Raw genomic sequence first — 22442 nt, forward strand, 5'->3', positions numbered from 1 at the left:
TAATATGTCAGTGCTTTCGTGTAAATGGAGACTAATAATCTCAGAGTGGAGTTATGACTGCTCACTTTCTGACATGAGACAAAAAAGCTTGTCCTATTGGTGCCACCAAGCGTCCAAATCCTAATCCGGTTATATAAAATGTCCATCCAATCCCCTGCACACGAACTCCGGGGGCCAGAAGAACAAGTTGAAGGACAGCACCATGATCATCATAGTGGACCTGGTGCTGATGCTGATCGACCTGACCTACGCGATCCTGGCCGCCGTGGTGCAAACGTTCCTCCGACCGAGGCTGAAGAGCATCGACGGGGAGCTGTGCCTCATCACCGGGGCAGGGGGTGCCTTGGGCCGCCTCTTCGCTGTCGAGTTCGCCAAAGAGGGGGCGCGGCTGGTGCTGTGGGACTGCAACGCCGCCGCCAACGAGCGCACAGCCCAGCTGGCGAGGGAGCACGGCGTCCAGGTGCACGCCTACACGGTGGACCTGTCCCGCCGGGAGAGCATCTACCAGGCTGCCGATCGAGTGAGGGCTGAGGTGGGCGACGTGTCCATGCTGGTGAACAACGCGGGCGTGGTGGCCGGGAGGAGGCTGCTGGACTGCCCGGATGAGCTTTTGGAACGCACGCTGCTCGTCAATTGCCACGCCTTGTTTTGGGTGACAGACTCTCACTTTTTATGCACACAAAGATGTGAAACGGTCGTAGTTTGACGTGTCCATTTTGGCAAACACGTTCACTATCTACCCGCCTGACATGACTTATTATGTAACATCTATTCAGCCATAGTGTACGTTTTGTGTGTGTGTACTGGAGTGTGTCACGGTACAGTGGAACCTCCGTTAGCGTACGCCCAGGTTAGCATGTTTTTCTGTGAAAGTGGAACATTTAGGCCACAATTTCACCTCGTCCATTCTCCGGTCAGGTACAATATATCACTTAAATCACAAAGCTAAGAAAGAAACCTGCTTGCTAACTAAATGGCTAAACTAAACTGAACCGGAAGTCGCCATTTTAGCCCGTCTCTAATGTCATCAGAAGTTTACTCTCCACAATGTTAAAGCAAAACATGTTTTTTTTTACAGTAAAACTATCCTAAATACATATCTATGACAAAAAGAGGAGATAAATGACCATTTAAGGTTACTTTTACCTTCATTGAAGACTTGACTCTTGAAGTGAGTGATCCCGAAAGTCAGACTTGTTAGCATACTATTAAGCTAGCTAAACAAAATGGCAACCGGAAGTGACTTAGCTCGTCTATGATCATCAGTCGACTCTTAAATGGTAACACAAAACACGTTTATAGTTTTATTATTATAGTTTTATTTGCATAAAATACTAAATATAAATATAAATGACTACCAAAATGGATAAATGAACATTAAGAAATCAATAATGACTTCTTCAATGAAGGAAACGTACCCTTCAATGTTCATTTATCTGTTTCAATCAAGATATAATGTATTTCTATTCATTTTGAATCGTTTTCTGTATGAAAAGTTATCAATGTAATACTATAAAATGTGCCTTGTGGCTTTCTGGAACAAATAGATTTACATGATTTCTTGTGTAAAATTGGTTAGGTTAGCATCTGTTTCAGTTGGACCTTCTGGAACAAATTAACGACGCCAACGTTCAAAGTGCTTTTATTATGGTAGGGACAGTGCTATAGAAAGGAAACTTCCATTTTATATCCAAGTTCCAATTATATACTAGAAGATAGTAAAACACGGTTGCGGAAATGTGAGGCGATTACTCAGATTTGTCAGATTTTGTTGATACTGTACAGGGCAGTGGTCTCCAAAGTGTGGCCCGGCGGTCATTTGCAGCCCGCTACTGTTTTTTTATTGGCCCGCAGCACGTTCTAGAAATATAATTGAACAAAAAGTTTTAAAAAGACCGCAACAATGGAAAAATCAGCAGTAATTTCATAAGAATTAAGTCAAAAATATTCTGAAAAATGTTGTAATCCAATGACAGAAAGTTGTAATTTTATAAAAATAACATAAAATGAGAAGACAAATAATGTAGAATCGCAAATATTGACACTTGGACAATATTATCGGCAAAAGGGCTAATATCAGACATCCCTAGAATAAAGTCATAATACTAGAAGGAAAAAAATGGATGAAGTTTAAATATTAAAATATTAGAAAATATCACAGTTGCATCATTTGGGTGGATGTTGACGGTGACTTTGTATTCTGGGTCCCCACGCTAGCCCACCACTAATGAAAGCATGTGATTCTGATGTTGATCCTCTTAGAATCGGCCTTGGGTTACAATATGAAAGCTCATTATCCTGGAATACAGAATTCCAGCAGATACACTATGTCCAATTATCAGCCACAATATTAAAAATATTAAACAATAAAAAACCTTGGCAATGTAAATCCAAATAAGCACACTTAACAACATAAGAACTCCAAGACTTGCACTAGGGGAGGTGGAAAGGTGGGTGGAGGTGTTCCAGTCGGAGCAATTGCCAAAAAGTTCAGGCGGCATGATTAGACTAAAACTTCTTCTGTGGTCTTTCCAACCACAGATGACCAAAGCCTTCCTACCTCAGATGAAAGCAAAGAACCACGGTCACATCGTAACCGTCGCCAGCGCCCTTGGCCTCTTCAGTACGGCATGTGTGGAGGTAAGACTAGGAAAGTTTGGTTTTTTTTTTTTTTTAGTGTTTTTTTTTTAGTGGAGCTGTTTGCTCCCAGGTGCCTCGGAAATATGGAAGACCAAAACTGCCAAAATAATAAATAAATAAATAAATAAAAGTGGAAATAAAAACAAAAATGAAAAAAAAATATCAAAAATTAAATACAAAAAAAATAATATAAATGGAAATAAAAACAAAAAAAAAAAAAAAATATATAGGAAAGTTTGGTTTTTTTTTTAGTGTTTTTTTTTAGTGGAGCTGTTTGCTCCCAGGTGCCTCGGAAATATGGAAGACCAAAACTGCCAAAATAATAAATAAATAAATAAATAAAAGTGGAAATAAAAACAAAAATGAAAAAAAAATATCAAAAATTAAATACAAAAAAAATAATATAAATGGAAATAAAAACAAAAATAAAAAAAAAATATATAGGAAAGTTTGGTTTTTTTTTTGTGTTTTTTTTTAGTGGAGCTGTTTGCTCCCAGGTGCCTCGGAAATATGGAGGACCAAAACTGCCAAAATAATAAATAAATAAATGTGGAAATAAAAACAAAAATGAAAAAAAATATCTAAAAATTAAATACAAAAAAATTAATATAAATGTAAATAAAAACAAAAATAAAAAAAATATATACATAAATAATCCATACAGAAACAGCATAGGGAGCGTGATGGACACATGGACCGGGGCCTCATGAATTCTGCCTAGCAACAAGTGCTTGCACCGATGTCTCATTCACATTCCTATCTACCAAAAATGTTAGCATTCAAGTTAGCATACTGTATTTTGTTAAAATTTGAAAGTGTAAAAAAAAAAAAAAAAAAAAAAAGTTGGGCAGAAGTACAAGAGGAGGTAGAGCAGTTCATCCAGAAACCAAAAGGTTGCTGGTTCGATCCTCGCTCCCTCCACGCAATCACTGTCGTGGTGTGACACTTCGCTCACCTTGATTAATAAATCAAGGTGAGTGGTTAGCGCGCAGACCTAACAGCTGGGAGCCCAGGGTTCAATTCCACCCTCGGCCATCTCTGTGTGGAGTTTGCATGTTCTCCCCGTGCATGCATGGGTTTTCTCCGAGTACTCCGGTTTCCTCCCACATTCCAAAAACATGCTAGGTCGGGGGTCTCAAACTCAATTTACTTGGGGGCCACTGGAGCTAGGGTCTGGGTGAGACTGGGCCGCATCAGGTTTTCCAAAAAAAAAAAAAAAAAACGCATTTATTAAAAACAGAAAAATTAATAAACTTTGCTTTGGTTCCGATTTTCTACAATAAAAGCTCTGATAAAACATTCCACTGTTCTCAAATATCTTACTTTTTATTTTTCTACACAAAATAAGATGAAAAATAAATAAACAAATCAAGAATAAAGAAAATCAATCAATCAGTAATAAATAAATATAATAATAATAATAAAAAGTTAAGAAAGCACATATAGTTGGTGGGTAGACAAATGATTTTTTTCATATTAAAACGAACAAAGCATTATTAGAGCCCTGTAGACATGACAAAACACGACTATAGTCACATTTATACTCTTTTTATTTACAACATATTGCGCAACTGCAGGGTCTTGAGACACATGCTAACTCGCAAACTAGAGAGCTAGCCACCTAAACGGTAGCCTTCAAGTTATTTCCTTTCAACTTAAATAGCCAAAAACTTACCACTTCCACACGGATAGGGAGGATAACTATTAACAGTTATTTAACCTTTAACATGAACATGAATCAAACGTAATCATTTTTTCTGGGTACATGATACCATACAGCATCCGTATCAAATTTTACATTAAACTACATTAATGTCCTGCGGGCCACATTTGGCCCACGGGCCGCGTGTTTGAAACCCCTGGTCTTGAGACACATGCTAACTCGCAAACTAGAGAGCTAGCGACCTAAACGGTAGCCTTCAAGTTATTTCCTTTCAACTTAAATAGCCAAAAACTTACCACTTCCACACGGATAGGGAGGATAACTATTAACAGTTATTTAACCTTTAACATGAACATGAATCAAACGTAATATTTTAGTACAGTATAGTACAGTGGATCCTCACATATTTGGGAAAACTTGAGAAAACTTTTCCGCACTTTTCCGAGGTGTGCTGTGATGTGCGTTCCGAAAAAGTCGCTAACGAGATCCGTGTGTTGTGATTGCCATTAGCTACGCTCTTAAAACAACAAAAAGTCAACGATTGACAAAAATCGGAATGAATCGGATCAGACTACGAAAATCCTTAGTCGCTTTATCGGCGTCCGTTTGCCATTTTGTGCCGAGCGCGCCTGAACACAACCCCGACTGCATTGCACTGCTCCGTCACTGATTTCAGTTAGAATGCCACGTCTGACTTTTAATTACAATATTGACCCCACCCCCCCCACCCCTTGCAGGATTACTGTGCTAGTAAATTTGGAGCAGTTGGTTTCCACGAGTCGCTGACGCACGAGTTGCTAGCAGAGGAGCTGGATGGGATTAAAACCACTCTGGTCTGCCCGTATATCGTGGACACGGGGATGTTTGCAGGCTGCGAGATAAGGTGACGTTCCATTACGGATCCATCCTACCGTGGTGCGGATACAAGTCTTTGCCCTCTTCCTGATTTCTTTACTTTTTCATGTTTCTTACACGTTTCAGATCAAACTAATGTGGATATTAGTAAATAACAACTGAACACAAAATGGAGTTTTTTAAATGAAACTTTTAAGGAAGAAAAAAAACTACTGTGTGGAAAAAGGGAATCAAGCATTTGGGATAACTTGCAATGAGTTGTCGGAATTTTGGCACACAATCTTTGCAGAATTGTTGTCATTCAGTCACAATGGAGCCTTTTTAAGGTCATGCCAAAGCATCTCAGTAGGATTCAGGTCAGGATTTGGACTAGACCACTCCAAAGTTCTTCATTTGGTTTTTCTTCAGCCATTCAGAGGCGGACTTGCTGGTGTGTTTTGGATCCCAAGTTGGTTTCAGGTTGACGTCACCTTTGGCCGAGGTCATGGTTCCATCGATGACAGCATGTCCTCCAGTTCCCAGACCATCACACTACCACCACCGTATTTTACTGTTGCCATGTTTGTCTTAAATACGCCGTTAATTTTTTTACACCAGATGTAATGGAACAACCACTTTCCAAAAAGTTCAACTTTTGTCCCGTCAGACCACAGAGTATTTTCCCAAAGGTCTTGGGAATCATCAAGATGTTTTCCGGCAAAATTGAGACCAAACTTAATGTTCTTTTTGTTCAGCAGTGGTTTTGGTCTTTGGACTCTTCATGGAACACCATGAAGGCCGTTTTTGCCCAGTGTCTTTCTTATGGAGTCATGAACACTGAAGCAACCGAGGCCTGTAGTTGTTTCCATGTTGTTGTGGGGTCTTTTGTGACCTCGCGAATAAGTCGTCACTGCTCTCTTGGGGTCATTCGGTAAGCCGGCCATTCCTGGGACGGTTCACCACTGTTCCATGGTTTACCATTTGTGGATAATGGCTCTCGCTGTGGTTGGCTGGAGTCCCAAAGCTTTAGAAATGGCTTTATAACCTTTTTTTTATGACCTTTTCCACACTGATAGATGTCAATTACTTAAAAAAATAAATTTACAAAATTTATTTTGTGGATCTATAAACCTCAATTATACTTTCTTATAATTATTTGGTGTATTGGTGTACTTCACGTTGTCAGGCAGGTCCTATATTTAGGTGATTCCTTAGGCGTGGCTAAGAAATTGAACTCGGGTGTGATAAACTAGTTATGCTTTAAGGGAGGGCGATGTAGAGTTGGATTTTTTTCCTCTTAAAAACTCATTTAAAAATAGCATTTTGTGTTCAGTTGTGTTATTATTAACCAATATTTAAATTTGTTTGATAATCTGAAACATTTAAGTGTGATGCAAAAATCCAAGAAATCAGGACGGACGACAAACAGTCACACCACTGTTATTACTAATACAATATTTAACTGTGTATTTACTAATAGTAATACTACAACTGTATTTCAGGAAGGAGCTTCGCAGTCTCATTCCACCGTTGGAGCCTTTGTACACGGTTCAGCAGTCCATGACGGCCATTTTAGCAGAACAGCAAATGATCTGCATCCCCCGCCTTATGTACATCCCATTTCTGACGAGAGCGTAAGTGGAGCTAAAGTCACGCAAGATGGCCATCGGAAGCAACGTCATTGTGCGTTGTGCTCTCTCCCTCTCTGTAGTTTGCTACCATGGGAAGCCAACGTCGCCACGTATCGTTTCATGGGGGGGGATAAATGCATGCTGCCCTTCATCAAGAACGTGGAACAGAGGACATCTAACGGCTATATCAAGTCTTCCTGAGGTCTTCCTCGGTGTGTCGGAAACCAAAGTGTATTTTTTGCTGACATGGAATGGAGAAGTACTATTTTTACACCAATACTGTGTGTTGTCACATGGCATGTCAACTCAGGACTCGGTATCAATAAAAAAAAATAATGAGTGAGCATGTGGTCTAGTATTTTTGGCTATTATAAAATGATGGACCCGTGTCCCTGGTTTATAGTGGTTAATTAGTTCCAGACCCAAAAGTGATAAATACATTTAAGAGATTGGGCCGCACATGTATGAGTGGTTAGCATGTTCGGAGATCAGAAAGATCTGGGTTCAAATCTCCGCTTGGGCATCTCTGTGTGGAGTTTGCATGTTTAGCGTTTTCCTCCCACATTCCTAAAACATGCATTTTAGGGTAATTGCAGACTCTAAACTGCGATTGGCTGGCAACCAGTCCAGGGTGTACCCCGCCGCTTGCCTGAAATCAGCTGGGATAGGCTCCAGCATGAGCTCCCCTGAGACCCTAGTGAGGAAAAGCGACCTAGAAAATGGTTGGATGTTCATTCATTCATTCATTTTCTACCGCTTTTTCCTCACGAGGGGGTGCTGGAGCCTATCCCAGCTGTCTTCGGGTACACCCTGGACTGGTTGCCAGCCAATCACAGGGCACATATAGACAAACAACCATTCACACTCACATTCATACCTATGGACAATTTGGAGTGGCTAATTAACCTAGCATGTTTTTGGAATGTGGGAGGAAACCGGAGTACCCGGAGAAAACCCACGCATGCACGGGGAAGAACATGCAAACTCCACACGGAAATGGCCGAGGGTGGAATTGAACTTAGGTCTCCTAGCTGTGAAGCCTGTGTGCCAACCACCTGTCCGCTGTGCAGCCCTGGTTCAGTGTATTTTTCATCAAAATAGTAGTCATGCCAAAATGTTGTGTTGCTGCTGGATGTTCACAGTATCCGAGTGATACTGTCGTAGGGGGTGCTGGAGCCTAACCCAGCTGTCTTCAGGCGAGAGGCGGGGTACACGCTGGACTGGTGGCCAGCCAATCACAGGGCACATATAGACAAACAACCATTCACACTCACATTCATACCTATGGACAATTTGGAGTCGCTAATTAACCTAGCATGTTTTTGGAATGTGGGAGGAAACCGGAGTACCTGGAGAAAACCCACGCATGCACGGGGAGAACATGCAAACTCCACACAGAGATGGCCGAGGGTGGAATTGAACCCTGGTCTCCTAGCTGTGAGGTCTCCGCGCTAACCACTAGACCGCCGTGCCGCCCCTGGTTGGATGTTAAATGTAATATTTTTGTAGTTCGAGCACCGAAAGCCTGTTTATGTCTTTCTGATTACAGCTTTTTACTTTTATTAGAGTCACGTACGCATAAAATAACTCGCCTGGTCAACTTTAGACTCCTATTATTGTTTACACCACATTACGCAACTCTTATCCTGAGACGGCTGCTAGCTAGCAATCTAAGCAGATGGCCTCAAATTACCACTTCCACATGGAATGGGAGAAATATTTTTCACTCCACGTGTCATGGCTGACTTCATTTAAATGTGATGCAAGGCAACATTAAGGTTTACTGACACCGAATCTCTCTTCATGGCTCTACGTTAAAAACAAAAATGACTTGCCCATGGGGAATCCTTAAGGTGAGAACTACTTGCCCGAACTTGCTGATAATTCATCAGAATTACCATATTTATATTTATTATTAATAGTACTGATGCATTGTATTTGGAGGAATGTCTGAAATGTATGTTAACATGGCATGCCATAATACCTTACACATGGTAGTCGTAGTAAGCAGTGATATTTAGAAGTTGTGCACCACAATGAAACATTTGACACATTTGTGTACTAATAAAGTGTTTTTCATCCAGAAAAAAATGCTCAATGGTCAAACAATAATTTGACCACTACGTACATCCCCCCGCTGACCTATGCCCTCCCCCATCACTTCATTGCACTATTGTACATATACTATCTGTTGATTCATTGATCATACTGTTTATAATTTATATAATCTTCAATAACCATACTCTAGTCACTTCACTGCAATACTGTACATATTACTACTATTATATATTGTCATATCCATACTGTTTATAATCTGTATAATCTACAATAGCCATATTATAGTCATTTCCATACCCTAGTCACTTCACTGCAATACTGTATATATTACTGTTATTATATATTGTCATACCCATACTGTTTATAATCTGTATAATCTACAATAGCCATATTATAGTCATTTATATCCCTGTACATATCCTCACTGTATTATAGTCATAGCCTGTATAGTTTTATTTACATAGATCTGTCCATACTAATGTACTTATAAAAATTGCACTTCTGGTTGGATGCTAACTGCATTTTGTTGCCCTGTACAAGTGACATGAGCAATAACAATAAAGTTGAATCTAATCTAATCTAATCTAAAAAAAAATGGAAGCGCTAGATTTTGTAGCTTGTGCAAAATCAGCACTTGGTATTGGATCTAATGGGTGGTGTTTCATTGTGACCACTTCAAATTGTCACAGCAATGTGATTCACTCACCTGTGCCATCATTTGATTTGCTAACCGCTAATAAAATACTTGTTTAGGAGGCACTGTTTCATCACTTTTTGCTGTTGAAGAATTAGACCATGTTGGCAGGGACGCCATGATGGATGTTTTCCTAGTCAAATAATCGCTCATGGACTCAATGGACCGCGGTCTAAATAAACGATTCTGATTGGTCCATTTCAAGATTTGCAAGGATTGGTTTGCAAATTACCACCGGAATTACGCAGTCCGTGTTTTACCAACACCCAACAAGAACCGCTTTAAAAAAAAAACTCTTTGCAGTACGGCATGCCGAAGTGCACTTGCCCCACGGGAATATTAATGATTGGATTTACTTGCCCCAATTTTGTTTTAACTTGCCCCGGGCCATCGGTACATCGTTATTGTCGAGCCCTGCTCTTGTATTTCAACGATGTTACTAATAATTAAACTACAGGAAGGGTGCCCATTACGTCCATCATGAAGGCAGTGTGGGTGGATCGCATGTCACCCACATTATAAACATAATACTCAGGTTAGGTTATGTACAACTATCGAGGAATTACATTTAGTGCCACATTGAACCACGACTACCATATTTTGATTACCTGTAAACTTTGAAACTGAATGCGAAATACTAGTCAGTAGTATAGTTGTTTTGAAGTTTGTGTTTTATAGTAAGAGGTAGATTATTTTGAAATGTAACTTGCATGCTGAAAAGGACCAAATTATGGACTGAAGAGATGTGGAGATCATAACCAATCTATACAAGTGCCTCTTTTTATTCACATGAAACTGAAATAGACTAGACATAAACAAAGCTGCAGAAAATTCAACTCTCGGAAAAAAAACAAAAAACAAAAACTAAAATGTGAAAGGTTTGGTGAAAGTCGTTTCGTCAATGTCAGAACTATTCAAACATTTTTGCCAGCTTTTGCCTCACAAAAAAACCAAAACATGGTTTGCGTTACGGTGGCTTTTTGGTCTTTGTAGTCTTGTTAAAATGTTTAAAAAGTAATTTGCCGTGGGAGAAAGCCAAGTTTGTGAATGATTACCTCTGTGGGGATTCCATGGATTAACTGTAGTGGACTGGATAAAGATCACACCAGTTGCACGTTGGCTCCCTGTAAATAAGCCTGCAGGAACTGGAGAGCCTCTGCGTTTAGACTGGTGCTCAGCATTGATGGAACCTGCACCAAAACCCCAAAACTGATCAATAATAATGTTTTTCCGCAAACACGCTTGACACTTTGACATACCCTTCCCGGACAGGCTGTGGAAAGCTTGTGGAGGGACTGGGCCAGTAGGATTTTGGGGTTGCCCACGGCATCCCCGATGGGGTCGTGCTCCTTCTTTCCAGCAAAGGCCAGTTGTGAGAAAGTGGTTTGATAGCCGGGCGTGTCTTCAATGTCGATGAAGTGCTCATCATCCGGGATGCTGTCGTCTTCGGGCAGCTCGAATAGGCCAATGAGGGCCTGGAGCAGTGGGGTCCTGAGCCAACACAATTTGACTTTATTACCTTGTTGGGTTTTTTTTTTAAGATTACTTGATTATTAGCACGTTCTCTATTGTGGAACCTGTCTCAACCCATCTGACTCGGGTTTACATAACAAATGGAAACCTAAACTAACTAGGAAAATAGGCGACAACAGATTTTTGAACATGGTTTTCCGCCATTTCTGCACATTTTTTCTATAGTTTTGGAATATTCTATAGCAGGGGTGCTCATTAAGTCGATCGCGATCGGAGGTGGTACTGGTCGATCGCGGCGTGACATTAAAAAAATATCATCCCAGCATCAATGCCGTCACTTGATTGATATACAGGGCAGCCATTCAGATGACAACTGAATGTTGCCCTTCGGGCGACCAATCAAATCAAACAACGTCTCTAAGTGCAGCAGAACTTACGATGTCAGCCTACCATCCATCCCCGTTACTTGATTGACATACAGGACAACCAGTCAGATGACAACTGAATTTTGACCTTTAGGTCACCGCTCATGCGTAAACAACGATGCAAAGTGCTAAGCTAGTCGGCGAATTGCGTCAGATTTTAAGCCCTCGCTAAAGTTTATTGTCACTAAAATGAGTGAAGGAGCTGGACCAAGTAAAAAGGCAAAAACTGGACCAAGTAAAAAGGCAAAAAACATATCACTTCCATACGGATATGGAATATTATACGGATATTATGATACGGATATTATCCATGACTGATAAACATTTGGAAGTGTGCTTGAGGCTGGCTATCAGCAGCTACTGTCCGGACTATGCATCCCTGGCTGGTTCAATTCAGTGCAAGTCATCAAAGTAAACTCAGGTAATTACAAAAAATGTTAATAGTTAATTATGTGTGTTTTGCAATATTGGCTCATTTGGTTATGTAAGGTACATCAACATACATTGTACGTACAAATAATCCTCAATACATTTGAAAATAAATAGATGTTTTGCATTTTTGTAGTGGGTAGATCATTTTGACTCGCTCATTTTAAAAGTAGCTCGCATGCTGAAAACGTGTGAGCACCCCTGATCTATAGGCTTATCTGTATGGAGGACCAAAACTGCCAAAATAATACATAAATAAATATATATGTAAAATATAAAAGCAAAAATAAATACAAAAATAAAAAACAAGATTCAAAAATTAAAAATAAATACAAAAATAAATGTAGAAATAAATACAAAAATAAATATATAAATAGAATTACATATCAATAAATAAAAAAAAGCACTCTGCTCTCATATGTATTTATTTCATGCTGCAGACAATGTCAGCTTGAAATGCAGAAGGAAAAACTATTCAAATGAGGGGGCGGTCCTAAGTGTGTCTTGGGTTGAACTGTTCGCCTATTGGTTGATCGACATGCGAGTGCGAAAATCGACTAGGTATGCCTGCCTGCAAACAGCCACAGCAAGAGGAAGTCACCACACCACTCTCAATGGCGGTAAATATGGCTGCAATCTCCAGCTCGGACACCGACTTCCTGGTGGACCCCCGCCATTATTGTCCCGGTAAATGTATACTTTTCTCCCTGTATACTTCCTCTTGCTGTGGCTGTTTGCAGGGCATACCTAGTCGATTTTCGCACTCACATGTCGATCAACCAATAGGCGAACAGTTCAACCCAAGACACACTTAGGACCGCCCCCTCATTTGAATAGTTTTTCCTTCTGCATTTCAAGCTGACATTGTCTGCTGCATGAAATAAATACATATGAGAGCAGAGTGCTTTTATTTATTCATTGATATGTAATTCTATTTATATATTTATTTTTGTATTTATTTCTACATTTATTTTTGTATTTATTTTTAATTTTTGAATCTTGTTTTTTATTTTTGTATTTATTTTTGCTTTTATTTATTTATGTATATATTTTTTATTTTTGTTTTTATTTCCGTTTATATTAATTTTTTGTATTTAATTTTTTTATATTTTTTTCATTTTTGTTTTTATTTCCATTTATATTAATTTTTTGTATTCAATTTTTTGATATTTTTTTTTCATTTTTGTTTTTATTTCCATTTATATTAATTTTTTGTATTTAATTTTTTGATATATTTTTTTCATTTTTGTTTTTATTTCCACTTTTATGTATTTATTTATTTATTATTTTGGCAGTTTTGGTCCTCCATATATCTGACGTTGCTGCTGCTGTCCTTTTATGTATTAAATACAACAATAAAAAAAAAAGCTTACATATATGTACAAACCTTTCTTGTAGTGGGCTAATAATTTTGCTGGATGATTGTCCTACAAATGCTGATAAAGGATACCGTCAACATTATTTTGAGACATTATTTTTTCTATTAATGTAATGATTATATGTACAGTTGTACAAATGAAAAAGTTAAATCATGTTTATAATGAAAAATTTTTAAATACACAAAAAATGTCCCCTTTTATGGTTTAGTTAAGATTTAAAACAGTCTCAACAGTCAAGGTTGTCTTGGTGAAGTCCAGGGAATGGTCAAAGAAGTCCAGAGCAAAAAGAAGAACTTTGTGGACCAGGACTGGGTTTGCAACATAAGCAGGTTCCACTGGAGTAGTATTTCTCATAAGTACACTCCGAAATTGGGGCTTATTGTCTTACCAGAGCTTTGTGTACTCCGTGTCCATCATGGCTGGACATTCGGTGAGGATCTTTGTGATGCCAACAGCGCAGATCTTTTTCTCCACAGTTCCAGACACCTTTTGAACCTCCGGAATAACGATTTTCTCCAGGACCATACCGAACATCCTGCAAAAACAGACAAGGTATCGGTGTATTTTGGATTGGTGTTCGGCGACATTTAACCGAACTGAAGTCATTTAGGTGAAGCCGATGGGTTTCGTGATGCTACTTGTGAAAGCTTTGATATCTTTATGCGCTGCTTCATATCATGACCTCAATTCATATCATATAGTCGGAATGGCTGACTGACAAGTTTGCCAGAGAGCCACCTGTGAATATAAACAGAATCCACCTTACAAAGCCTCCCGAGTACGCGACTGATGATGTGTATCCTCTTTGGAGTAAATTGCACGTCGTCTCTGAACAATACAAGCCGTCAAGTTCTCACCCCAACTCAACCAGAATCCCATCAGCGGCGGGTGTCGGTAGTCACTTACTTGGGCTGGATGCTGTCAAAAATCTCCTGAAGTGCAATGGCTCCGTACTTGACACAATACAGGTTGACAAATACCAAGAAGCCTATACAGAGGACAAAAGGAACGCAATTAAGCCGTTATTGCAGTGTGACACCAGTGAAACGATTACATAAAATAAATATGCTCCACTTCCGTCATGTTTTGTGTTGCCTTAAAATGAATGTCGAGATTTTTTCTCGTCTTTTCAATAAATCTACTTCATAACAACACCTTTTCAGAGCTGTAAAATATGGGGAAATAAGTATAAAAGCAATCTTCACTCGCTAAATGTACTGCAAAAAAGGTCAGTAAGGATAATTCATAATGCCGCCTACAGAGAACATACTAACTCCTTATTTCTAAAAATCACAAATACTTCAACTTGCTGATATAGTTAATTTTCAAACAGCTAAAATAATGCATAAAGCTAAAAACAGTATGTGGAATCAAACTATGGAATGGATTGAGTAAGGAAATCAAACAATGCACAACGATGAGCCAATTCAAGAAACAATACAAGCAGTTGATGTTTGCTAAATCCAAGGATGAAGAGTCTTGAACCAGTCATGATGTGCTATATATATCACTATATTGACACGCACTATGGTACCCATTATGGCATTGGATGCTCATATCACCGAGTACTTTGGTACAAGACAAAAAATAAAAAAAAAATTAAAAATTCTTAAAAACTAAAAAAAAATTAATACAAATTAATAAAATAAATTTATAAATAAAATAAATTTGCTAAATACAAGGATGAGGGGTCTTGAACCAGTCATGATGTGCTATATATGTCACTATATTGACACGCACTATGGTACCCATTCGGTACAATATTAAAAAAAATAAAACAAATAAAAATCCTTAAACTGTATTATGGAAAGCAGGAAGTGAACAAATGTAACAGTTAGTGATTGTAAAAGTACCAGATGGAGGGGTAGGATTTAATAAGCTTTGCTTCTTCCTACTCCTTTTGGACATGTGGAACTGGGAACTGATTATGGGATGCATTCAATTGGAATCTGATGCATGTTCAAATGAAATTAAACCATTACCATTACCAAGTTCATCATAGTCAGAACGTCATACCATGCCCAATGAAGGGTGTACTCACTCTTGATGAACTTGGTGGTTTTGGAGTTTTGGAGCCTCTGGAAGAGCAAAATGAAGATCTGCTTCCTGTACTGAATGAGGGATTCTCTGACAAAACAAATGGAAAAAAAAGCATCAGGACCCAAGTCAATCCCCATAACTTCTCTACGTTCACCCGTCCCAAGACGTACGGGGGCATGTGCTCTATGATGCTGTTGAGCAGGTAGAATCCCTGGTGGTCGTTAGCCTTGGAGGCAATAAGCTTTTGGAACACGCCCAGCAATCCGGGCTGAGGAGGAAAGATTCATTCAAGAAGATTAAAGAGCCAGGCAGCTGCCCAGTTAATGAACACCGTGCACAAAATTGCCCTCACGCACTATTTTATCAGCCGCAGATGTGGCAATAGTGGCTCCTCCCTTCTCCAGGTGCACCTGAAGCAAGCGCACCAGAGGCGGGATGTTCCCTGTCCGCTCCCACAGCACGGGCTGCAGCAGATGCGGGAACAGAGCCATGTAGGAAGAGGGTATTGAGCTGGAATGGATCTCCAGGAGGAGAGACATCACCTGGAACACGTACGGGAGGAACTCTGCGACACAGCACAAAACGTGACGATGAACGGAGCATTAGTTTCAACAAAAGCACCGATCGGAGAAACTGACCCTGGACGTCGTTCTGGAGGATCTCGGTGAACACGGGGAAGAGAGCTTCCTCGAAGCTGCTGACGGTGGCGGGGTTAGCTTTGCAGGTGATGCGGACAGACAGGCACAGGGACTCAAACAGGTAGTGGTTAAAGTGGGGCTTGCTGGGGTTCTGAATGGAACACACAAGATGACTGAAGTGTATTCCATTCATTTGGGAGAAAGCGTTTTGTCTGGACAAGTCGTGTGTGTGACTGTGGGTTACCTTGCTCACTAAAAGGAGCTTCCGAGTGAGTTCATCGATCAGCGTGGGAATGTAGGGAACGATGGCTTCCTGGAGCAGCGAGAAGCTACGCATGATTGCTTCGGGGAAAGGAAAAAAAAAACAGAAGAAAAAGGCAATGTTAAACAATTGATAGGGTACCCACTGGTTGGGGTATTTTTTTAGAACAATTATTCCCAACTAGGCAAGGGCTAGTTACCGGTTTTCGAGATATGCCATGGTATTAAAAAAAAAAGCTACGGTTTGAAAACCACAAAACATGGAGAAGTGGAGGTCCAGTAGGGTCACTATGTGGGAATACAGTAAACCTCGGATATATCGGATTCAATTGTTCCCACTGGTTTTGTCCGATATAAGCGAAATCCGTTATATGCGTATAGCGGAAAATGGCGTATACCGTTTTACGCATATATGGGATTTATATCCGGTATATGCGTAAATGGGATTTTATCCGTTATAAAAAGGCACTTCCTTGACTATGTTTCCAATGTACCTGGACGCGCAGGCAACGCTGCAAACGCTGCAAATGACGTCGTATAGCGGCCTGTCACGATTCGGATTCGAATCGGAGCGCCACGATGCGGCCATCCGATATATGCCAGGGAAATTTCATGGAAATGCATTGGAACGGGACTGGAGATTTTGTCCGAAATAGGCGAAATCCGTTATAAAAAATCCGATATATACAATGAATTTTTATTGGAAATGCATTACAGAAAAATCGGTTCTTTTTTATCTGTCCGTTGTGAGCGAATTTCCGATATATCCGAGTCCGATATATCCGAGGTTTACTGTATTTGTCTTTGAACTGGTCTTCAACGTGTTGAAACCAAATGTGTGCTGTGTTGCCAGACGTTGGGCACAGATAGCACCGGCGTTAGCTGCCTTGTTAGCATGAAGTGTCACGGCACTGTCAGCGTTGCCGTCCGACATATTACAGTAAACCTCGGATATATCGCACTCAGATATATCGGAAATTCGCTCACAACGGACAGATTAAAAAAAGAACCGATTTTTCTGTAATGCATTTCCAATAAAAATTCATTGCATATATCGGATTTTTTTATAACGGATTTCGCTTATTTCGGACAAAATCTCCAGTCCCGTTCCAATGCATTTCCATGAAATTTCCCTGGCATATATCGGATGGCCGCATCGTGGCGCTCCGATTCGAATCCGAATCGTGACAGGCCGCTATACGACGTCATTTGCAGCGTTTGCAGCGTTGCCTGCGCGTCCAGGTACATTGGAAACATAGTCAAGGAAGTGCCTTTTTATAATGGATAAAATCCCATTTACGCATATACCGGATATAAATCCCATATATGCGTAAAACGGACATTTTCCGGTATACGCATATAACGGATTTCGCTTATATCGGACAAAACCAGTGGGAACAATTGAATCCGATATATCCGAGGTTTACTGTACTCATTCCTCACAAGGTCCTCAACAGTGGAGATGTGATTCATAACGAGAAACACAAAAGATTTATTGTGTTGTTGCTTGAATAAACTGCATTGACATGTAAAAATTTTGCACAAGCTAATCATACCATCAGAATCCCATATATGTCCTACGCCTATAAACAAACCATTTATCACCTAATTGGTCCAAAAATGTGTATTAATGTACTTCGTACAACGCATCTTTATTCATCAATGTCAGTAGTGACGTTATAGTGTCAGGCTGAACAGGGTAGAGGGTTAAAGTCTAACAAACCTTTCATAATGTATTCATTTTCCGATGAACCAGGATGCTTCATTGCCTTGAACAGATTGACGAGCAGCAGTTCGGTAAAAGGTGCCATCTCTACAGGAGAGATACTGGGAAGGGGGGGGTTACAATATGGTAACATGTTAGCGGAGTGAAATAACGCCTGCACTAGCGTGCATCAAAAAAAACACAATTATTGAATTTTGATACGACTGGATACTAAAAGTGTTCCAATATATGTAGAAACTACACATAGAAAATATTTTTCCAATACATGATCATTTAGGGGTGCCACCATACATCTGCTTTTGTGGAATAAAGTGGTGAACAGTTCAATGGTCGCCATGGAGATCTGAGGTGATCTTTATGTTTTTGTCGGTATTTATACTCCTATTACATATTACTAGCAAATTTGCGGTTTTGTCTTTGTAATTTGAATAATTTGTAGTCATATTTATAGGTATTTAGTGCTCATTGCCTCTACTGTAGCTAACATTAACTAGCTACAGTTTGCTAATGACAGTTAGCTAATAGCTGAGCAAGCATAACATCAAAAACAGTAATATATAGTAGACAGTATTGCTGATGCTTCATATTTATTGAGAGTAGTACTGTAGTTCTACATAATTTGATATACACTTGTCCATTTATTATTTTAGACACTGTTTAGTGCTCATTGCCTCTACTGTAGCTAACATTAGCTAGCTACAGTTTGCTAATGACAGTTAGCTAATAGCTGAGCAAGCATAACATCAACAAGAGTAATATGGAGTAGACAGTATTGCTGATGCCTCATATTTTTTTGAGAGTGGTACTGTAGTCCTACATAATCTGATATACACGTACTACATACTACATATACTACACTGTAGTATTTTAGGCACTGTGCAGCACAACCCACCAGCTCTCCTAAGGATGCTGCCCTCTGGTCTTTGGTCTGGGCCCCCTTTGGTAACCCCTATAGAAAATGATGCTGTATACAAGTTCATTGTACTCAACATTTCCAGGTCAACTTTTTGGCAATTGCACATTAGAAATTGCACATTTTCCGAAATTTTACAAAAGTTTGTGTGTGAGGTGGCACCCCTAAATCTCAATGGATTTCCTCAAAACTTTGCAAAAGACATTTTTATGCATCATTTTCCTCCGCTTATCCGGGTCCGGGTCGCGGGGCAGCAGTCTTAGTAGGGAAGCCCAGACTTCCCGGTCCCCGGCCACCTCCTCCAGCTCCTCCACCGGGAGGACACCAAAGTGTTCCCAGGTCAGCTGTGAGACATAATGCCTCCAGCGTGTCCTAGGTCTGCTCCGGGGCCTTTTCCCGGATGAGCATGCCCGGAACACCTCACCAGGGAGGCGTCCGGGAGGCATGCGGACTAGATGCCCGAGCCACCTCAACTGACTCCTCTCCATGTGAAGGAGAAGCGGCTCTACTCTGAGCTCCTCACCCTATCGCTAAGGGTGAGTCCAGCTACCCTACGGAGGAAACTCATTTCAGCCGCCTGTATCCGCCATCTTGTTCTTTCGGTCATAACCCAAAGGTGAGGGTGGGAACCGGCTCGGCTCTCTTTTCACCACGACGGTCCGGTACAGCGACCGCGTTACTGCAGAGGCTGCGCCGATCCGTATGTCGACCTCACGTTCCCACTTTCCCCTCACTCGTGAACAAGACCCCGAGATACTTAAACCCCTCCACCTGGGGCAGGACCTCATTCCCAACCCGGAGGGAGCACTCCACCCTTTTCCCGACTGACATTCCGACATTTTTATGTTAATTATAAAAAAAAAAATGGAATACCAAATAAATTTCCCATTCAAATTTGATGCACCCTCGCCTGCACATATGAGACACTCACAGTGTTGTGTTGTTTGGGCCTCTCATGGTGAACAGCCTCTCCAAGGCGTGTGCGGCGTAAGTGTGCTCCACGGTGCTCACCGCCTGCAGGTGACTTATCAGCAGAGGAACAGCCTGCAGCAGTTGCTCCTTCGGAAGCTGAAGAGAAAGATAAGCCTTCAGGAAGGCGTTCATCCGGCTTTGCCATGAAGAAAGCAATCATTCAGGAGCATACCTGGCTTCTAAAGATCATCACATACTTGATTGCGTCTGCTTTCAACACTGGGAATTCGTTAACTGCAATGACAAGCATACGTATTTAGTACATTACTACGGCGGCGCCTTGATTGACGTCATTAATCCATTCCACAATGTCAGACTCAAACCAAAACAGACTCTAACCAAATCACATGTCACTATAGAAAATAATATAAATCCAATTAATCCGTTCCACACATTTTATAGAAAGGACCAAAACTCAAAGCCTACTTTAGTTTGGGGGCTAAACTGGACATTAACCCCCTCACCCCCCTCAACGTTGTTGTTTTATAATTTTAATTATTTTTATGAGACATGGATGCATGCCTCTTGTGTGCATCCTTACGATACAAAAACAAACAACTGCACATAATGGGATCAATCTATGCTGCCTACAAATGCTGCTATTAAAAAAAAAACTCCAAAAATCATTTTGTCATGTTATACCTTATTAGCTTCTTAGAGCGTCACCACGTCTCGCACACATCAAGCAATAGATGGGGAAAAAATAGACAATACACTACCAACGTATAATGTAGAATATTACTATTATAACTATGAGGTGAGCTAACCATGTGCTTTTTTTTTTTTTTTTTTACAAAACATTTACTAGATATAGATAAGCACACGACTCTGAACGTGCACCATTCGGTTTAATATTCAGTCCGCCGATCAAAAGCCTCAGTAAATGAAGAGCTTGCAACCAAAAGGCACTAAATCCAATTTCCACTAAGTTGCATGTTTTTCATGAGTTTAATAGACCTCTGTCATGTGTATCCAAATCACATATTTTGGTCTTGAAATCATTTTAAAAAATATGAAAAAAAGTGATATGAAATGTATGCTTTCAACAAAAAAGGCGCTATTTCCATTTCAGATTTCAACCAAAAGGAGCTAAATCCCTTTCTTTATTCTGATTGGCCCAAGTTTCCCATCTATTGATAATCTGACCAATCAGAGAGAAGAATACAATTGGCACTGCACATACAGAAAGCCAGTATCAGTGCGCATCCTGTTTTGTTTGTGTACATGAAGTACACGTATGATAGTTACAGTATGTTATGCAATTCAGGAGAACACAAATTGTGTTTTTACAGTATTCTGTAACATGGAAGTTTTTTTTACTCTACCTTGACACCTCCAACTTTCATGAGAAACATGATTTTACTTGTACTAAAAAACATACAATGTAAAGATTTTGGAATGAGATGATTTTTGTCACTGTCACCTTCATGGTGCAGTCAAATATGAACACTGCTTTTAATAACATTTTTATTCATTTAATTCATAATTATTATTTTGTATTGTATGTTGAGAATGGCTTCTGTGTTGTAATTATTTTATTAGCATAGCACATTAAAGCACCTTACATTCTTTTACAACAATGCCATTGAAGTTAAAGGTGACTTCAAATTTATTTCAGCCAAAAGGCGCTAAATCCGAAAAAAAAAAATAATAAAAAAAAATAAAAATACATGGTGTGTGCAGGATTTTTATAGCATGCATTTTTATGACCTATATTGATAGCTCTTTCATTTGCAATATAGACGTGATGACCACATAGATTGATATGTGCGTAATTACAAATCATTGATTTTCTCGAAATCAGTCAAAATGGATTTAGCGCCTTTTGGTTGCAAGCTCTTCAAATGTTGACTGTTGGGAGGAAGGTTGCACTGCACAACCACACTGGAACCTTTGTGCCTTCATTCATATTTGCATCTGCAAGCACTCATGTAACCCTGGTACTGGCTTAATCACTATTATCTGTGTTCATAAAAAAAAAAAAGGTTTGAAATCAGAAGGATTATTTAATGGACATTGTTTGCCACCTAATATTGTTGCGGTATTAAAATGAAATATATGCGCATATATGTGCACATGACATGTCCCATTATGCAAGCATTTCCAGACAGTGCATCATAGGCGGAAAATCTTACCGTTAGGTGATTTCAGGTCGGGAAGAATATGGTTCACAAAGAATTCAGTCAAATTCACCAACTCGTTGGCTTGGGTTATTCCATGCTGATGAAAGTAAAACCAATTACACAAACGTATACATTCAGTAATACCAGGGGTGTCACAAGTACACAAATATGTCTCGATTAGAGAAAATCCGTCAATACTCAAGGACTGGAACCACACATTAAGTGCTTTACGCATGCTATAAACCTTGCAATCTACCTGCATTTGGTGTTTGCAGCATCACTCGCTTGTGACGTGACTAGTTTTTTTTTTTTCTTGGCAGGGTTCAACAGCTGCTGCTGTGTTAATATCCAAGCAGAAGTTGTAGTAATTCTGCGGTTGATCAAAGTTACTTAAGACTTGTGTGATCAAACATGATCGCTGCATATGACTTCAATCAAAAAATGTGATAGTAGAATCTAAACTGGGACCTACTTCCGAGTATGGCACTCTAAGCATCCCGTAGTTCTTTAAGCGTAACATAAAGTTAATCTACTGCCATCTAT

The 22442-nt window shown here is 39.8% G+C and overlaps 2 protein-coding genes across 2 annotated transcripts in view; one reads left to right on the top strand and one right to left on the bottom strand.

Annotated features, from left to right (window-relative positions):
• Window positions 1-7474, top strand: LOC131105855 (retinol dehydrogenase 10-B-like). Its single transcript, XM_058054274.1, has 5 exons — window positions 1-652; window positions 2542-2640; window positions 5041-5186; window positions 6640-6771; window positions 6849-7474. The coding sequence occupies exons 1-5, from the start codon at window positions 203-205 to the stop codon at window positions 6967-6969; spliced, it is 948 nt and encodes a 315-aa protein (XP_057910257.1). The 5' UTR covers window positions 1-202; the 3' UTR covers window positions 6970-7474.
• The window catches only part of cse1l (CSE1 chromosome segregation 1-like (yeast)), a 25046-nt gene continuing 9556 nt past the window's right edge, over window positions 6953-22442 (bottom strand). The window contains exons 13-25 of the mRNA XM_058054270.1: window positions 21912-21996; window positions 19949-20010; window positions 19736-19872; window positions 17889-17992; window positions 16149-16246; window positions 15905-16055; window positions 15623-15831; window positions 15437-15534; window positions 15268-15353; window positions 14133-14214; window positions 13615-13761; window positions 10780-11011; window positions 6953-10710 (exon numbers count right to left, since the gene is read on the bottom strand). Of these exons, the coding sequence (XP_057910253.1) occupies window positions 10621-10710; window positions 10780-11011; window positions 13615-13761; window positions 14133-14214; window positions 15268-15353; window positions 15437-15534; window positions 15623-15831; window positions 15905-16055; window positions 16149-16246; window positions 17889-17992; window positions 19736-19872; window positions 19949-20010; window positions 21912-21996 (1581 nt within the window). The 3' untranslated portion in view covers window positions 6953-10620. The remainder of the gene's footprint in view (window positions 10711-10779; window positions 11012-13614; window positions 13762-14132; window positions 14215-15267; window positions 15354-15436; window positions 15535-15622; window positions 15832-15904; window positions 16056-16148; window positions 16247-17888; window positions 17993-19735; window positions 19873-19948; window positions 20011-21911; window positions 21997-22442) is intronic.

Source organism: Doryrhamphus excisus, chromosome 18, assembly GCF_030265055.1.
Source record: "Doryrhamphus excisus isolate RoL2022-K1 chromosome 18, RoL_Dexc_1.0, whole genome shotgun sequence".
Taxonomy (NCBI): domain Eukaryota; kingdom Metazoa; phylum Chordata; class Actinopteri; order Syngnathiformes; family Syngnathidae; genus Doryrhamphus; species Doryrhamphus excisus.

Coding starts and splice junctions, on each gene's coding strand:
- LOC131105855 (XM_058054274.1), top strand. CDS start 203: ATGATCATCATAGTGGACCTGGTGCTGATGCTGATCGACCTGACCTAC. Junction 653..2,541: donor ATTGCCACGCCTTGTTTTGG/GTGACAGACTCT, acceptor TTCCAACCACAG/ATGACCAAAGCCTTCCTACC. Junction 2,641..5,040: donor TCAGTACGGCATGTGTGGAG/GTAAGACTAGGA, acceptor CACCCCTTGCAG/GATTACTGTGCTAGTAAATT.